The following is an 18,188-nucleotide window of genomic DNA, read 5'->3' as shown; positions in this document are numbered from 1 at the left end:
TGCAACCCAATTTACCACTAATATAAAGGCCCCATCAATTAGCAAGGGAGACAGAGACACGAATCATAAGTCCTTCCGAGCTCTTCAGTTACCAGCAATTTCAGTTCCTTGTAATGGAGCCAGACAACTTTCAATCAGTCAAATATTTTTTATTTGAATATATTCTTTAAATTCAAGTATCAGAACATAGAAAAATGAATTGATGGTCTTTATTTCCCCACCAGAAAGTCGTAAGCACAATACAAAGACAATATGAATATGATTGAATGGTCATGATTTGATTCTGCTACTGATCCTTCTAAAAGATGAAGTATAATGATATATAAATTGATAAATTTCTTTCAATGGTCAGATTTTCTATGCCCAGTCTTGACTTTCATTTAAGGCCAGCGATTTAGACGTGGAAAACGACACACCTTCAAACTTTGTTCTGTTCCTGCGTTGAAGCTGATATTTGAATTTTCAAAAGCTCTCTGTATACCCTGCCTTGGTCAATAATGGCAAGAAGAAGAATGCAACCTTTAAAGAACTCAAAAGCTATGCAATGGGGATCAGCAGGCCGGCTTTCGCTTGTGGGTCTAAAGACCCAAATAGACCAATGAAATAAAGTGACAAAAATCATTAAAGAATAAGCAAGTTTCAATGGGTAGCTTCACTTTTGCATGCTCCAAAGGCCAATAAGCTGAAGTAAGCTGAAACGCATGGCTGGCTTTTTGATGATGAAGAACGCCATCCCCGTAGAAAACGACATACATTCTTAATTTTGAAAATTATTGAAAGAAATTAAAATATTACATTTAGTTTATTTAGTCCATCTAGGAGGAAGAGAAAGAGGAAAAAGAAAAATGAGGCTCATTCACTCATTTTCAAAGGAACTAGTGCACATTTCAAGTGGCGTACAAAAGTTGGGTGGGGAAGACTTTGAACAGATGAAGAAACAAAAAGGAAAAGAAAATTTTTCTTCCATCAGCAATATATACAATTTCAAAATTATAGCTACAACTATGAGTCTATTAAAAGCGATGGTAGAAAACAGAAGACGGTGACATCAAACTACATGTACAATTTTAAATGCCATAATCTACAATGCAAATACGTTATAACCAGTTGAATACAGAAAATGGTGACGCCTTACACGCAAGTTGATGCCTTAGACGCGCGCTTGTTGGTTCCAAGGATGATTACTATTACAGTTACATCATCATGATATTTTCTCCGTCTACCAGCTGGAACATTCATCAATTCTTCCAGACTGAAACCTGAAACAGTAACATTAAATGTTTGAATTCTTGTGACTAGCTTATAAGATTTTTCTACCAGAAGAATATCATGGAGTGTGAATTGTGATCGTTTGCTGAAAATTGACTTACCACAAGATAGCATGACTGTACCATCCAGATACAAATTACAATGTAAATCGAAAATTAATTTATAAAAATCAAATTTTCGCATAACAGAATCCTAATATGCAAAAATATACCACAATGAATAATCCTTATATATCTAAACAATATCAGTATGGAAGAAGTAACTTGTTTGCAATTGTGATGAAACAAGAAAAAATGCATGACAAGGTTCAAGGACAATGCAATAAGCGGTTTACCTGCACATTCTGCTGCTCTCTCAACCAGATGCTCCAGTAGAAACTTTGCTGGATCACCAGAGGGGTTGCTTACTATATAGCAACTGACAAGATCCACAGTCTCCTCATTGGTGAAGAAGTCAAATAGACCATCACTTGCCACTATAACAAAGTGATCAGATTTTGTGATTCTATGCACATTCAGCGATGGCTGAGTGGAAACATAAGGCGGACTTATGAGATTACGAACTCGAAGAATGCCCATTAGAGCATCGTTCAAATTTTTCTGCAGATAAGCAAATAGTATGTTATCCACGTGAACAGTAAAGATAATCATCGTCATCTCACAGTGAAACAATTAAACAATGAGGCTCAAATATTTAAGTGTGAGAGAGAATTTCCTCTCTTTATAATACATGCGTAACTAAATTCTAGCTGCCTGTACAGATTATAATGGACAAGCTCATTGGCATAATAAATTAACATTCTTGGCTGAATTTAGGAACAATTATCAAGTTAGAGTCCTGAACAAATTTTCAGTTAAACAACAACAGTAATGTTGCAAATTCACAATGCCTAAGGTGTCTCTGAAAAATTAACAGGGCATATTTTGCTCATTTTAGTTGAAAGCATAGTAGCCTTTGGCACACAGTGATTTACGCAATACAGTTGTTAAGCCTAATCCGGGAACTAAAGTTAACCACTAAAATATACTAAAGAAATAACAAAATCAGAGGTTAAGCACAGTACTGTATATGTACCTTTTTTAAGTAACCGACTCCAAAAGCACGAGTGACCTTCAATTTTCCTTTCACTTTTCCTGCCACAATGGGCATTGGATCATCAGGATGTTCAGAAAGTAGTCTAGTTTTTTCATCTTCATTCTCAACAGTGTGACTTTCAGTGAGCTGAATAGCTTTCAGCCTTTTGTGTCCACTTAAATCATTGACTTCATCGTAAGTTGCCAAAACAGCTCTACTGTCACCTAGATTGAGGGTATACAAATTGTTCCCATGAAGAAGCACAAGCAAAACACAAGATCCTACAGAGACTAGATCAGGGCGGTCCTCCATTTCCTGTTCAACCATGTGCAAGAAATCATTCTCAGCCTGATTAAGAGCACGTTGGAGGCTGTCCAGCACTGCATGCTGAAATGAAGAAGATATTTCCCTTTCAGGATGCAAACTTGCCTTGGCAAAACTGTTAGCAGCTGAATCCTTTCTTTCATCCTCAAATATATATTGCAGGTGTCCACCAAAATCTGAATCATCAGGTGCTCTGGTGGCATCGATCTTTGATTCCCACTCGAACAAATTGGAATAAAACATGACAGATTCATATAATGTCCCAGCCAGAAAATCAGCAGCATCTCTTCCATTGAAGCCGTCATAAATTGCACAAAAGAGCAAACCATGTTCTTCAGAACAAACAGCTTGAACTCTGTCTTCACCAGCAGCCCCACCTGCCACTTGCACTTCCATACCATTAAGAATACCTTCACTTCTGCAAGGAGCAATCATGAGTTTTGATACACAAGTATCATATTCTGGTAGATCACTTGGAGAAGATGGACTGCAACTCAGATTTGACAAACTGCTTTGGAGGGAAGATGATAGCATGTCCAACCTTGATAGAGTTGGAGACGAGGGCACCCTACGAAATGAATTCGGGGAGTCCAAACTAGGGAGTATTTCTGCCCCTATCAAACCATTGCAGATATTTGTGTTAGCCAATGTCGCATTGGCACTTAAGGCAGCACCAGACAGGCAAGAGAAACTACTGGTCTTTTGGATTTTAATTCCAGGCACAATGTTATATCCGTCTGGCACCTCACAAGAACCATCTCTGTGGCCATTACATTGATAGCCAAAACTTACCTTAAGCTCTCCTTCAGAATTCATCATACGTTGTTGTTGCATCAGAGGGCTGATACAAAAGAAGCATCCCTGGCATTAACATTTGCAGTATATGAAACTAACAAATTATATTAGTATAAAAAATTCATGAAAATAATAGACAGCTTAATGAGGTAGAGATAAGCATAGTTGAGTGACATAACAACATCATCAATGGTTTCCAAGGATTGGTTAAAAAAAGAAAGCACTTACACTTAGAGACTACTATTCGTAGCTCCTCAGTAGTTTTCTCAAAGCACGTCTATAGAACACCAAGAGAATCCATTTAGAGTCAAGTTCCCAAATAGGATAGACAAATGAAGATCATCAATCGAATTCTTAGCTCCACAATTGAACATTCATCATCCAACCATATTCTATTCAACAACATATTTTAGATCTGAATGAATCTTTCAATAAAATCAGAGTAAAGGATGACAAACAATATACACAGAAATCATACAAAAGAATGGTCTAAGGATATGAAGCTTACATCAAGAAAATATAAGAAAGACTGATGAAAGCATTAGCAATCATAATATTCTTGACTCCTACGGAAGTCAGATCCTTTAAAGAGCCTTATTTAGTGTTGAGATATTTGAAAAAAAAAAGTTATAGATTCCAAGCAAAATAGAAGGACGTAAATTGAGCCTTGTTTATGTTACAACAATACCACAAACTGTACCTTGTGACATTCAAATTTCAATGATCATATGCTTCATCAGAATTTGATAGCTAAGACATGTTTTCCATTACGAACACAGAAGTGATACCTTCTCTCTCAAACCAAATTTCTCTTTAACAGAACAGTGAGCCTTATGCAAGAGAATGTAAATAGGAACACAGACGTAGGTTGGACATAAGATAAGAGAATTGTCTGGTCAGTGTGACACAGGTATATACATATTTTGAACGAGTATAAATTAAGCTAACCCACAATAATAAACAAATCAATCAAACAGATGCGAAATGAAGCAATATACCCATACACACATATAAAACAGAACAAAACAAAACAAACGGAGTTGAAACTGAAAACCCGACTGACCTTTTAATGCTTTAAATCCAGAACAAGACCACTCAGAAGCTCGGATCAAACAAAGACAAGAAACCCACAAAAATGCGAGCATATAAACGTGCAAGTGAGGAGTGAAGGTGAGACGACTTTGAGCAAAGCAAAAACACAACAAAAAAAGCAGTGATGGGCAAACACGGAATGAAAAGCAAAGAAGAAGCAAAAGATTGAGTGGAGAATCTAAATCAAAGAAGTTGTACGTTAAAGGGAATGATTTAAAGGGAGAGATGAATGGATGGTTGTGAAGGGTCCTTTGCTAAATTTAGAGAGGATGTTTTATTTCTTCTTTTTTTTCTTGTTTTCTGATAAATTTTGGCTCGGCTCTCGTTTTTTGGCCTTTCCTTTTCTATTTCGTTGTTAGATTCACTATTACCGGTATTGCCGTTTATTGAGTTCCACTTGAACTCTTTGAAAAACAAAACACGCATCGACTAATCAACTTCTGCTTCGTGCACTTGCGTAGGATTCTGTCTTTGTTACTCACTCCACTATTATTCTCTGTTATTACCACACCACCCCTTCGAATATTCTTCTTGAAAAAATACACCACACACCCCTAATGTTTACCTTTATAGATAGTAAGACTGTAGTATTTTGTAGGTACATATTTTGATCCTCTATGTGAATGCACTGGCTATTTGGACGAAGATAAGTGAAATATTCCCTCGTGATGTCTACTAAGATTAATGCACTGTAATATGTTTATCTTCCCTTAATAAGATAAAATTTTATTAATAAAAGAGGATCTAGATGTCGTCTATTTTTAAAATATTATGACCTGGTGGCATAACTAATTTTAGTTTAAGGAATAATATTTAATTTCTCAATTAATATCTTAATATTTTTTATTTTAAATATTACATTTGGATCATCTACTGAATGCATATCGTTAAATAATTTTAGTTTAAATCATATATAAAGATAGTTTTATATCTTTCTCGTGAGCGTCCATGTCAATGCAATTGAATTTAGTTAAGATTTTATTAATAAAATAAATTATTTAACTGTTGTATTATTTAAAAAAATTTGAAACAAAAAAAAAAGACCCTGGATAAGCTCATTTTAGGATATAACAATCAAATCATTTTTTTTAAAAAAAAATTTTGGAGCTTAACCAAATCATTTTAATGTTGTTAACATTTTCCAACTGAATCCAACTGTGTGGATCTATAAGAAAATAATTAAAACTAGATCCTTAATTGTGATTTTGTCATAGTTAAGAGAGCTGGATGTTATTACCCCAAATAGAACAAAATCTCTCGTATTTGATTGGATAAAAAGAAAGAATTTAAGCTTCCAAAAAAAGAGAGAAAGAAAGGAAGAAGAATTTGTTTACTACTAATCTAGATAAGGTTTGTTCCGATATTTAGAACTTTAATGGAGATTCACCAACTGTAACTACAAGTAAATTAAATCTGGATATTTTTGTATAATAAATAAAATCAAAATCAAATTTAATAGCTTGTCTCCACTCATTTTCAATCTACCATTACTATTAGGTTAATTTAATTTTGTTTTCTCAGTCCAAGAAAGAAACCACATTATTATAGCAATGGCAATCTGGCAACGTATCAATCAGGAAATGGCAATTTGGCAACTTATCAATTAGGAAATTGTTGAGTCAGAACCAACTTATGTGCACCATTAGGTGAAACTTTGGAATACGAATGTCTTTTTCTCCTAAAAATATGAGGAAACGTTTGGGACGTGCAACTGAGAATGGGGGCCAACAGTTCCATTGTAGTATCCTTCCTGTACAAGAATGCAAAATTTCCAGCCATCAATTTGACAAACTTGGGTTGTGTTTGAGATATGGTGGGGACAAGATAGTGAGAGATGAGGACATTTAGAACCATTTGAGCCTGAAATAAATCTTGAATGTTGTTAAAATGTGGACCACATTAGTAGTATAATCCTAGTACGTCAAAGGAAGCATTTGAGCAATTGGATCCTCTTGCCCTTCCAACGAAATATCAAACTAGGGCAATTCGAAATATCTACGACAGTTAAATGACCATTTTAGTGTTTTTTGAAGCTGTGTGTGAAGATGGGGTTTTGTGATTCGTGATTAATGTACGTTTTATCTACCAATTCAACTGCCCATGTATTATGGATGCTTGATCACGCCACTGGTGATTATGGATCATAGCTCTGGTCACACAGTAAGCCGCAGCCTGTACAGCAGAACTCAGGTAACTAACTGAAGTTCTGGATAAAATGGAGAAGGAATAGCATGTAGGAAAAATTGCCAATGGAGAATGGGCAGGGGCCAACTTCAGTCTTTAATGGTAAATAGACAGTCTAAGGCCGTACTCAACTGGTAGTTAAGGATAGATATTAAAGAACCACACTTTCAAGATAATTTAAGCTCAGAACACGCAATCATCATTATCTCCGTTGGGGATCTACTGTCAACCAACCTAAAATTCTGAAGTAAAAAAATCAGCTTAATTGGGTTATCACATAAGAAGCACATGTAAACCAATGCATGAAAAAACATATGTATAGATACGGGGTTACAGTGTGCTAAACATGTAAAAGCGATTAGTAGCTAAGACAATCAGCAGAAACGTTACAGAACCACAAACATTACAAAAGTCCTAGCATCTATAGAGTATATCAATTTAATTAATTCCAAAAGACTTCATGTATACTAGCTACTAAAGACCCGAGCACACGGTTTCTTATAAAAGTTTTCCTCTCCAATAGCGGGGTACTGCTTATCTCAATGAAATTGAAAGGAGATATATATAGCATTATGATCCAACTGAATAGAAAACTTTTGTCGTTCCCTTCTTTGTTCGGATCTGAGAAACCTGGACAATAAGCAGAACATGTCTCAGAAGGCTGGGTACTATACATCCACCCAAATTTTAAAGGTCGCCACAGCAAGAGTTTTCCTATATCTAAATAATAGATATTAAAAATGTTACTGTACCTTCATGCTTATGATTTCAGAAATATCAGAAACATGAGTACCACCACAAGGGCAACCAGGATTATCTCCTAATTTCACAATTCGAGGAGTGCTGCCCTGCAATATATCACAAATAGGTTATAAGTTGTTTTCGTGGGGGGGGTGGGGGAACAAAAACAAAAAGACAAAAAAAAAAAAATTAGTTCTAGTTCTGAAACAAATGCATAACATGTAAAGGAGACCAACCTACTGTATGAATTTGAATGAGATGATGTGGTTTCTCTCCAACTTATCAAATCTAATCACTGTTGATGATATATGCAGACATCCACATGCACTACAAGCATAATCTCTACCATTGATCTCCAATAACTTCCATTAACATTTTGTAAATTAATAACAAGGCTATCATGCTCAGGTTCTTGTAAATGTCTACCTATAATTGCATGATAGTCGGATTAGATATTCCAATTTATGCATTAATGGAGTTGAGTGGTTGTCCCAGAAAAAGCATAACCATCAGGTAGGCAACAGCACCAGTGGCACTCAAGGGATATACAATAATATAAAGAAAGAAATTAATTCATGCGTAAAATAGGATCTAATCTGGCCCACATTCTTTCCAGAGTCAGAATAGCAGAAGATGGCTAAAAATTGTTTGTGATACACCAAAAGGACATTAAGTAGGTGCTGATCCAGTCATCCACCATCATTTAAATAAATAGAAACCTTTTCAGATTCTGACCTGCGGAATATAATCAGGAAGGCAGCCACCACAAAGCATAGAAGCTTCTTCATATGGTAATACAGCAACCATAACCTGAAACGGACAGAGAAGAGGCATTTCAGAATGAAATGATCATAGAGGACATAGAATTACACCCATACAAAGAAAAACAAAGTGAAGCTTACTTTCCCTCCTCTAGAGATTAATGCATTAGCTTCAAGCTCTAGTTCTTTTGTCTTGCTTTGTAATTCATTTTGTGGAACAGAGCCTTTATACTCAACATAGGGCCTGGTAAGAAAGATAACTTCATAATTAGCAAGTCCAAGAAAACAATTCGCATAAGAAAATAGATTCATCTTGATAATATAACAATCGAAAGATTCAGAACAGAAATAGTAGTTCTGCATATGAAGCAACAACCAAATATGCCTAGTCAATATTTTATAGTCCCACCCATCGTACGCTATCAACGACGAAGTTTACATACCCATCAGGGAAATGGTAGCCTTTGCCTGGCTCTAAATGTCCTAATCCAACCTTTTGCATGCATACATCCAGCAAATGCCCAGCTGAGTGCAGCCTGCACAAGCAAGTAAATAAAAATTTACCCCAAAAAAAAAAAAAGTTCCCCAGAGCTTAAATTTGAAAACAAGCCAACAACTGAGCAAAAAATGCATTGAAAAAAGTTGAAATTTTTCCTTGAATAAAAAATGCACTGACAGATCAACGAGTCTATTAAATTCGTAGCAGACACAACTACAATAATACATAGCCTAAAGCAATATATATTATTCGAGTTAAAAAGCTCTAGGAATCTTAAATATTAAAATTAATCGCTTCAAATAATTCCATACCTTGAATTCAGCTTTCGCCTCGACTCATCAACCCATAAACGAACTTCTTTCCCTTTCTCTAACTCCATTTCAAATTCCCCGCCAGAATTCTCAATAACCCCATAATGAAACACCTTCAATATCAATTAAGACAACAAGATTAAAAAAAAATGATAAAAAATAACCCCGATATTATTAATAATTAAAAAAAAAATCATATTTTGACTCATAGCATTGTTAGCATCTTACAATCCCATCTCTTGATCGAACGTCTTGTACAATGAACTTGAAATCGGAATCAGCAACTATGATAAAGCCAGTGTCGGAGGGTTGACCGCCGCCTTGCGGATGAAATATCGTAGACTCTAGTATCAATGCTCGTCTACCGTCATCACCCTTGAAAAACGAAATGAGTTTGGAAGTCGATTGGAGCTTTAACGTGTTGTCGTAGTAATCTAGCTTTGTCGGAATCACTTCCGTGTTCATGGCTTCAAGCTGCAGGACTTTTTCTCAGAAGTGTGTTCGACGCCTCGTGTCTTGCTGTTGCTGTGTTCAAATCTTGGACTAAATTGGATGAAAAATCAAAGTTGACCGCATGATTGTGAATTTTGAAAAATGCGACAACCAAGTCGTGAAATGATTAAATGAACGAATTAACCGATACTGCAGCAGCAGGCGTTAACCACTTCTGTGTTAAATAACGGTGTCATTTATAACTGGCGGTAAATGGTAATTTGGTGATGTCAGTGGGTCCCAGATAAACGACACCGTTTAGGAGTGGAATCTGAGCGGGTAATGACTTCAAAGTTACTAATTTGACAAATGTTGCGCTTCTAATAAGCTATATATCATAGGTATTTAAGAACTATAATCATAATTTCGTATACTAATAAACGGGAAACTTCATTTTTAAAGCTAACATGGATGCATAACTAGCCCCAATTGTTAGTTTGTTATGGAAATGTAAACTCAAAATACTTGTCTGGTAAAATCAATCCACTCGAACGAACAAAGAATCCATCCTCTTGTGTTAATCTACTACTGATGGACTTCAACCTTCTTCTTCTGCCAGAGTCGATCCAATGCACTGTCACCATCTCCCTGAAATTTAGACAAGATGAATGACATAAGAAGCAGAAGAAAAAGATGAGCATTAGCCTCCCGGCCATCAGCTAATTTTGACAAACCAATGATTTGAGAGCACATCAATATGAAAGATAAAGCTTGATCGTGACAAATCAAATTTTAAGTCATTATGGCTTTATGCATTACTTCTCATTTTTCAAAATTTGTAAAAAGAGAGGACGTCTCAAATCACCCATCTCATTATCCTGCCCATTTTTGTTCTATTAAGCTACTTCAGTTCAGGAGAATCACGACTGCTACTATTATCAAATTTACTGCCACTAATTCAAAGTGATACCATGCACTAGTACCGATGCCTAGCAGTCTTTACAAACTACAATACTCCATCGTCGTCAATACTTTAGCCAGTAAGAGGATCGAATGCATAACAAGCCATTATTACAACCCACATTGCAGCAGACTATCGAGAAAACCAATTGGAAAATGGAAGCTGCAGCTGGTGCTCTGATGAACCCGCAGGGTGCAAAAGTTGAAAAATGTCCAGTGTAAACGCCATTCTCGTCCAAATGACTATCAGATAATCTCAAGATTCCATGATAATTTTTCATTATAATCTCCACGAGTTACGGATAACAATCCCTTCCATTATTCTCCTTGATAGTCTCATGTATAGTTTCCTTTATTTTCTCTTTATTAGTTACAAATGATGTATGTAATTACAAGCATTACAGTTAATGGAAATATAAGAAACACTTCACTATTTTAGCTGTCTTGTTTACAATATTTACTCTGCTTATTGTTCTTTTAATGACCAATGTTTAATCTGAACACTTGCATGATCCTTCGAAGTAATCAGTCTATTCGTGGCCGAACTACAAACACAATTCAATCACAAAATCATGTCTCAGCCAAAATATTAAAGTTGTTATTAAAACCTCAAAAACCTTAATTGCAGAGACCCTCGTGCTGAACCCACCGAATTAAAGTTGTTATAGAGTCTGCCAAAATATTAATCGGGTTGGGCTGGGCCAATACGGGCTTAGAGTTGTTACTAGTGAAGCTGAAGCCCGTTATTTATGTCCACTGCTTGATTATACGGGCCTCGTTTAAAAGACGCCAGATAAGATAAAAAAAGGGAAAAAAGTTTAATACAAATTTTTAGTTCTTTTATGCGATGTAACAGCTTTTTCTATGGTGGCATATATAACGCGGTTACGCGCCATAATTATCGCAATCGGGGCGTCGACAATTGATGACTAACACGACTGTCATACAAAACAAATTTGACCCCCAATTTGATTTCAGTAGCTTTCAATACACCAATAAGAAAGTTATTGCATTCACATGATTTTGTTAGGGAAATTTAAGTTCACTTGTCACAATAGTTGTCCACTTACTGGCATCACTTTATTTATTAACACGCCCTTTAAAATAATCATTTTTTCTTTTAAATTTTATTCCCATTTTAAAAAAAAAAATTTGAGGTGTTGGCCGAATGACTCAAAATGAGCTCATAAATCCGAATTTGCGCTGTCATAAAAAACTTATGTAAATTGTCGCAATAGATATTAAAAAAAAGAAGACTACCGTCATTGAGTCAAAAGATTAATTAGTGCCTGTGTCCGTAAAGAAATTGACATTCTTAAATTGCAAGCAAAGGTAAAAGTCCCATTAAAGTCAAGTGGCAATATCGTAGATATTGCTTAAAACAAGTGGCATTAATTAAATCCCAATCACTTAAAATCCAGACATTGCCCATTTTCTGAGGGCATAACACTTTTTTATCCCCAAAATCCCAAAGATGAGAGCCTCAAAATTCAGCGCTTTCTCACTCTTACTAGCAGCGATAATCCTCGCCGTCCACGTGGCGTCCTCGTCATCTTCGGGCGTTGATTTCGATGGTCTCGGCCACCAGCTGGGCTTCATTCCGGTGAAATCGGAGTGCCGCGGGTCGATCGCCGAGTGTATGTCCGTCGAGGGCGACGACGGCGACCAGGAGTTGGATTTGGAGTTCGCCATGGACGGTGAGATCAACCGGCGCATTTTAGCGATGAGGAGGTACATCAGCTACGGTGCGCTGAGGAGGAACAGTGTGCCATGCTCGCGGCGCGGCGCGTCGTATTACAATTGCCGAGCTGGCGGTCAGGCCAATCCTTACTCTCGCGGGTGCAGTGCTATTACCCGTTGCAGGCGTTGAATTCTCTCTTGAATTTGTTATTTTATTTTTCAATTTCAATATTTTTAGTTTATTTTGCAAAAATTATTATTTGCAACGTTGTTTTTACGTAATTACGTATAAAGAAGGGAAGATTGGGATTGGGGGTTGTTGCGGGAATAAAAGTAATTTGATGTAATTATTATTTTGGTCTGCATTTTGTTATTGCATGAAATTATTATTTCTTGTCATCAAATCAATATTGTCCAAATGGTTGTGAAATGTTTTGTATTTTTTAAAAAAATTAATCTAATTTCTTTACGGTCTTGCAAAATTCCAAAGAAATTTTCATTTGTTTTTGGGTTCCGGAAGTTTCTTCGGCTTGACTGATCTTCTTGTGAAACGGTGGTCATGAGATTTGAGGTTAATTAATCATTGCGTCCTCTTGATAGATTTCAGACAAGCAATGTCGTTTGATGAGATTAATACGGCCCCACCTAAACGTTTTAAAATAATAATAATAATAATAAATAAATAACCTATTGTTTGGACTTTGGAACGGCCATTTTGGTGTTGGATCCTGGAGTGACCAGCTCCAGCTATATTCCCACGCGTTTATAGCTTGTTTTTCTAGTAACATAATTCAAAGATGGATTTTAAGCTTTAACAATCTAATTCAATTTTTATAATAAGTTACTTTTAAAAAAAAATATGTTAAATAATTAATCACATTAAATCGAACCGAATTGAAGTTGATCGATTCAGAAAATTATGCCCACCATAGGACTAGAGAATTGAGAATTGAGATGTTGCTCTGGTTATGGAAGAAAGAAAGTTGAAGGAACAAGCACCTAGCAACCATCCTAAATACACTCAAAATTCAAATTCGGTGAATGGGATTCCAAATCACAATAATGGCATCTTATCTTTGATTTTTTTCCAAGAGCCACTCGAAGCACACCTCATATGTCTTTGTCGCATTAACATAATTTAAAGTTAAGAATCCGCATAGGACCACCACTACCACCAAATGGAGGACCTACAATTAATTCTTTAGATCTTCTCTTTCTATCTCTCTTTGTTTTTCTTTTAAGAAATAAAATAATGCTTGCCGAATTAGTAGCTTAATTAATTTGCTCGAGCATGATGACTTGATGAGGCTATTAATAATATCAATAAATGTTATGGAATAATAAATATTACCTTCCCAGGTGTAATCCACGTGTAAACATGCAATACAAATCAAATACAACCAGACTGGCATTCCAAACTCTAAATTTTTTTTTAATGAACTAATACGGACCGGCCAATTCGGCAGTCAAGAGGGAGGGAGAGAGAATTTTATTTTACCGACAAATTAGAATCAAATGAACACTTAATTAAAAATCTTTGGGATACTCATCTGCTTGCCTTTCAGAGTTGAAATATTAGCTTAACTCTAAATCTTTAAACTCAGTAGTATAAAACTGACATGGTGTGCTGTCACAAATCTTTAAGCTGAATCATTGGCTGCCTTGGTCGGGTCCGTCATTTGATTTGGAAGGGAGCGACGGAGATGCTGAGCCCTCTATGCCCATCTCGGATCTGAGATCATTGATGCTTTGCTCCAACTCATCTATCCTGCTGCCCATCTCATCAAGTGCTTACAGTCAAGGAAACCAATAATTCACTTCATTTGTCTCTCAGTTTAGGATGAGAGGAAACGTGTAATGCGTGTTACACTATGCAGTCACAGATACAGCCCATTGAATCAAAATCTATCCACCATGTTTCAAATAGCATCTTATGGAACTACTTTGGCACAAAAGAAAGATTAATTAAAGATAACATGATGATCACACTCAGCACAGTAACTGAAGAGTAAATTTACAAATCCAGCTTTCACAAAATCCTTAACCAAAAAATAGAAGGGAAAGAGGACCATTTCAACTATGTTACTAAGGTCATTTCAAGATATACTGAACTAATATTACACGAGACCAAAATTTCAAGCAAGGTGCCCGTAGAATACCAATGGACATGTTCCGAGTGCTATGGACTGATAAAATGATTTCATTATCCTAAGATGTTGAAATACTACCCAATAAGTGACAAAATATAATAATAAGAACGATGTGTACAGAGAGTGATATGCTAAAATGTGAAACAAGAGAAGGATATTCTTTGCAATGATGGACTCTGACATCGTCTGGAACCTGGATTGCTGCAAATGATACAACCAACTTATCAAAAAAGCTTGCTATAGATAGAGTATCCCGATTAAAAAAACAGAAAGAACGTAAAAGCTTACCATTTGCTGAAGAAGATTTTGGACCTGCGCAAAAAGCAGTTAGAAGGATTACGCAACAGATCCGAAAACAATCATTTCAATAAAATGAGAGGGTTTTACTTTTAAGTAAATTAATTCATCCACTCTTAATTACAACCTAACGCGGTAGCCTATATATATATAAATATATATATTTGAAATGAAAATAGATCGTAAACCGGCATTTCCAGAGGAAGGGAAAAAAGGGTAACTCACAAAAGCTGTCATATCTGCAGTGTTCTGTTTTGGATCTTCTGAATCGTGACTATCCTGTGAAATGAAAAGGAAGACGTAAATACATCAATAAATGCCAATTTTACAAAACATAAGCCCAGATAAATACAAGAAGCAGTTATCTTAAGAGACTGATTTTAGATATCCGGTTCAAACAATGTTAGCACTGAAGGGTAGGCAACTAACAAACTACCCTTTCCCCAATGTGAAAAACCCCATCCCTGCAACAAGATGGATTGGAGGTCACATATACAGAAGCACAGAGACGTCAGCTAGCAGAAAAGCTTCACTATAACTACTCAGATATCAGCAATTAAGGATGTAATTTGAAGCTCGAAACATCAACTTAAGAGATCGTAGTGCATTAGATATACAGAAAATATTTCCTTTAATTTGTTAGGCTGATCACCAGATATATTCCTTACACCATAAACACCTCTAGATAAGTCTCTATGAGTAAGATCTTCCAAAAACAAATTAAAAGCGGGAATAATATACAAGAAGTTATCTGGGAATGGCAACTCCTAAATTACAGATGCCACGTTGATGTAGTCATAAATAAGTCTCAAATGGGAGATTTTATTGGGATTACCATTGGAATGGTTGTTAGGATATCTAACTTTTTTTTTTCCCCAAGAATTTAAATGAGGGAAAAGAGAAAGTCAGCCTTCTGCATTTAGACCATCACTTGGTTAAACCCAGTGGTAAGTAAGAACATAAACATTCATAACCGCCAACATTCCCACTTTCCACATTATTGGTATGCTTCTTTCCTTCACAAAATTATACTCCAATAAGGCTAATGAACCATTTCATTCAACAAAAGAAGACTTGATACAAATAAATCCATCGCAGGAGTTTAACCTTGTCTAAACAAAAATAAATAAATAAAATAAAAAATCACATCAACACAAGATATTTTCCACCAAAGTAGCAACTACGGTAATTACCCTTTGATCTACTCGACAATATAATAAAAATTAAATTCTCTCTTTCGCATGAACCTTTAGGGAAACCATTTTAAGTTATAAAATACGAGGGGAATCCTTCATTAAATTTCACGTACCTAAAATCCAATATTAGAATTTTCCGCTTCTGTTCCTCCATTTTCTCAGCAACCAAACAGAAAATCAAACAATCAAGAAGCCAAGACTAAACATCTGAATGAGCCCAAACTATAATTCAAACTTTCACAGCAGTCAAATGCTTATCATCTCTAATCAACATCGATTTGAAAATTCAATGATTTACTCTAAATTAACTAAAAACTCAAAACCTTAATAAAATTAAATGAAATGCAATCACTTACATCTTAAAAACTGAAAATAAAACGTAATAGAGATCCGTAATATTTTGAATTTACCATTTCCAAGTTTTTTGCTCGATCCTCTCGAAAAAAAGAAAAAGAGAAGAAACAGTTTCTTGCTCCACGAAGCTTGGAGTCCGAAACTTCACTAGTATGAGGTGGAGGATTTTGGAGAGCAATCAAGTTGGTGACAGCTAACTACTATATTACCCCTCCCTCCTGCTGTAATTATAATTATAGTTTGGCGATTGAAGATGAGCAAAGAAGAAATGTGAGGGTAGTTTCGGAAAACTGGGAACTATTTTGCTGTGGTAAAGCTTGTTGTTCGTCATTAAGTAATTGAAATTAAATATTAAATTTCCATAATTGTATGTGCATTTGGTTTTTAAGTTATTAATCAGGAGACATTAATCAGATAAGAAGAACCAATCACATTCATTTTCTTTTTAAAAGAATGATTTTTATTCGCTTAAATTACCAATTCAACTGGATTATTTTGTATTTCTAGAACATGTTACCCATTATTACTCGGATGATATATCTACCCTCACTCGAAAAATCATGTTTATTAATATTTCGAGATATGTATATGTATAAAAACTCAATAAATAAATAAATTTGAAGTTGACATGTATAATACATTACCTCGATTGATCATGTCACACCACTTGAAATATAAATTATATATCTGTAACTATATATATTAAATATAACATAATTTTTATCCCTTAAAAAAAATTAGACCAACAATTCCTCGTAAAAATGATTGTTAAAAGACAATTATGGTCAAGTTTACACAATGATTTACACAATATTAATTGTACGTATATATTTATGTATAGTGAACAAAAGTAAATTGTAATAAATTTCACGTCAATAAAAATTAAAAAAAAAAAAAGAATCCTACAATTACTCCATAACATTCATTTCTCCTTCATTTTTCTTCACAAACTCTCCTTCAACTCAACATTCATTTCTCCTTCATTTTTCTTCACAAATTCTCCTTCAATTCAACATTCATTTCTCCTTTATTTTTCTTCACAACTTCTCCTTCGATTCAATACCATTTCCACGCAATTGTCATTTCAAACTCTGATTTCTCAAATGGCTTCTCAAGCTCTTCATCCCCTTTACAAAAACAATTCACCCACCACCAGCCATAAACCAGAAACCAAAATGATAAGTGCCAAACGCGCCTTTAGATCTTTAGCTTTCTCCATTTCAGTCCCCCTCTCTGTAACCCTTGCCATAATCTGCATCTTCGGTTCAGGCAAAAATTACCGAGCCTTACCCAAGCCACTTTGGTTCCCACCCTTATGGTTCATTCACTTAGCCACATTAAGCTCATCATTTTTCATGAGCCTAGCTGCATGGCTAGTGTGGGCCGACGGTGGCTTCCATGCACGCTCTGATTCATTGCTTCTCTATGTTGCTCAAGTTTCCTTGAGCGTTCTTTGGGACCCCCTTGTGCTTGTCACTGGCGCTGCATGGCTTGGTTTGGTGTTTTGTGTTGCCCATTTTGGTACCCTTGTTGCTTGTTACAAAAGCTTTGAGAAAGTTAACCCTTTTGCTAAGGATCTTGTGAAGCCTTGTTTGGCTTGGATGGGGTTTCTTACTATGGTTAATTATAAGCTTATTTATCTTTGAACATGGAGATTAATTAGCTTAGTGATTGATTAAGAAGGGATCTTTAGGAATTAATTCGGAAGGATCGGTGTCTCAACTTCTATTTATAACTCACATTGTTGATAAATAAATTGTTACTTTGTACATTTTTATTGAATAAAAAATTATTTGTGTTTCATATTTTCATTAAGAGAATATTCGGACAAGGGATTTGGTTGAGAAATGGAAGAATTCATTCAGGTAATCTTTTTTTTATCGGATATGGTAATTGATTAAAGATAGATTGGAATATCGAATTACTTTTTTTTTATTCGTTCCAATACAAATGAGCTAGCTTCGCCCACTATATGATGAGAGAAATTGCTTGCACACGTCATAGTTTATACAATTTTTTTTTTTGGAATTACATGAGACTAATGCTCAGATTATAATTGATATTTATAG

General features: G+C 35.4%; 4 protein-coding genes across 10 annotated transcripts; 1 reads left to right on the top strand and 3 right to left on the bottom strand.

Moving 5' to 3' along the window:
- Positions 1-863: 863 nt before the first annotated feature.
- Positions 864-4,967, bottom strand: LOC18032642 (probable protein phosphatase 2C 40). 5 transcript variants are annotated; one of them, XM_024190057.1, is made up of 5 exons: positions 4,526-4,967; positions 3,691-3,854; positions 2,344-3,528; positions 1,604-1,868; positions 864-1,259 (listed from the first exon to the last, which is right to left on the bottom strand). In XM_024190057.1, exons 3-5 carry the CDS (start codon positions 3,499-3,501, stop codon positions 1,132-1,134), a joined length of 1,551 nt encoding a protein of 516 aa, XP_024045825.1. In that variant the 5' UTR covers positions 3,502-3,528; positions 3,691-3,854; positions 4,526-4,967; the 3' UTR covers positions 864-1,131. The 5 variants fall into 5 exon arrangements, with proteins under 5 accessions (XP_024045825.1, XP_006419589.1, XP_006419587.1 ...); XM_006419526.2 differs by having other exon boundaries at positions 2,344-3,508; XM_006419524.2 differs by having other exon boundaries at positions 2,344-3,508; positions 3,691-3,739.
- A 2,072-nt stretch (positions 4,968-7,039) lies between these two features.
- Positions 7,040-9,681, bottom strand: LOC18032645 (alanine--tRNA ligase). 3 transcript variants are annotated; one of them, XM_006419523.2, is made up of 7 exons: positions 9,279-9,681; positions 9,051-9,163; positions 8,684-8,776; positions 8,382-8,484; positions 8,215-8,289; positions 7,491-7,586; positions 7,040-7,368 (listed from the first exon to the last, which is right to left on the bottom strand). In XM_006419523.2, exons 1-7 carry the CDS (start codon positions 9,513-9,515, stop codon positions 7,309-7,311), a joined length of 777 nt encoding a protein of 258 aa, XP_006419586.1. In that variant the 5' UTR covers positions 9,516-9,681; the 3' UTR covers positions 7,040-7,308. The 3 variants fall into 3 exon arrangements, with proteins under 3 accessions (XP_006419586.1, XP_024038396.1, XP_006419585.1); XM_024182628.1 differs by lacking the exon at positions 8,684-8,776; XM_006419522.2 differs by lacking the exon at positions 7,040-7,368 and having other exon boundaries at positions 7,502-7,586; positions 8,199-8,289.
- A 2,185-nt stretch (positions 9,682-11,866) lies between these two features.
- Positions 11,867-12,541, top strand: LOC18032650 (rapid alkalinization factor 23). Its single transcript, XM_006419521.2, has one exon. It carries the CDS (start codon positions 11,917-11,919, stop codon positions 12,310-12,312), a length of 396 nt encoding a protein of 131 aa, XP_006419584.1. The 5' UTR covers positions 11,867-11,916; the 3' UTR covers positions 12,313-12,541.
- A 941-nt stretch (positions 12,542-13,482) lies between these two features.
- Positions 13,483-16,316, bottom strand: LOC18032658 (heat shock factor-binding protein 1). Its single transcript, XM_024184306.1, has 5 exons — positions 16,176-16,316; positions 14,795-14,848; positions 14,561-14,584; positions 14,431-14,473; positions 13,483-13,909 (listed from the first exon to the last, which is right to left on the bottom strand). Exons 1-5 carry the CDS (start codon positions 16,176-16,178, stop codon positions 13,773-13,775), a joined length of 261 nt encoding a protein of 86 aa, XP_024040074.1. The 5' UTR covers positions 16,179-16,316; the 3' UTR covers positions 13,483-13,772.
- Between the last annotated feature and the right edge of the window lie 1,872 nt (positions 16,317-18,188).

Source organism: Citrus clementina, unplaced genomic scaffold, assembly GCF_000493195.1.
Source record: "Citrus clementina cultivar Clemenules unplaced genomic scaffold, Citrus_clementina_v1.0 scaffold_9, whole genome shotgun sequence".
Classification (NCBI taxonomy): Eukaryota; Viridiplantae; Streptophyta; class Magnoliopsida; order Sapindales; family Rutaceae; genus Citrus; species Citrus x clementina.
This window is presented reverse-complemented; position numbering and strand designations above follow the sequence as displayed.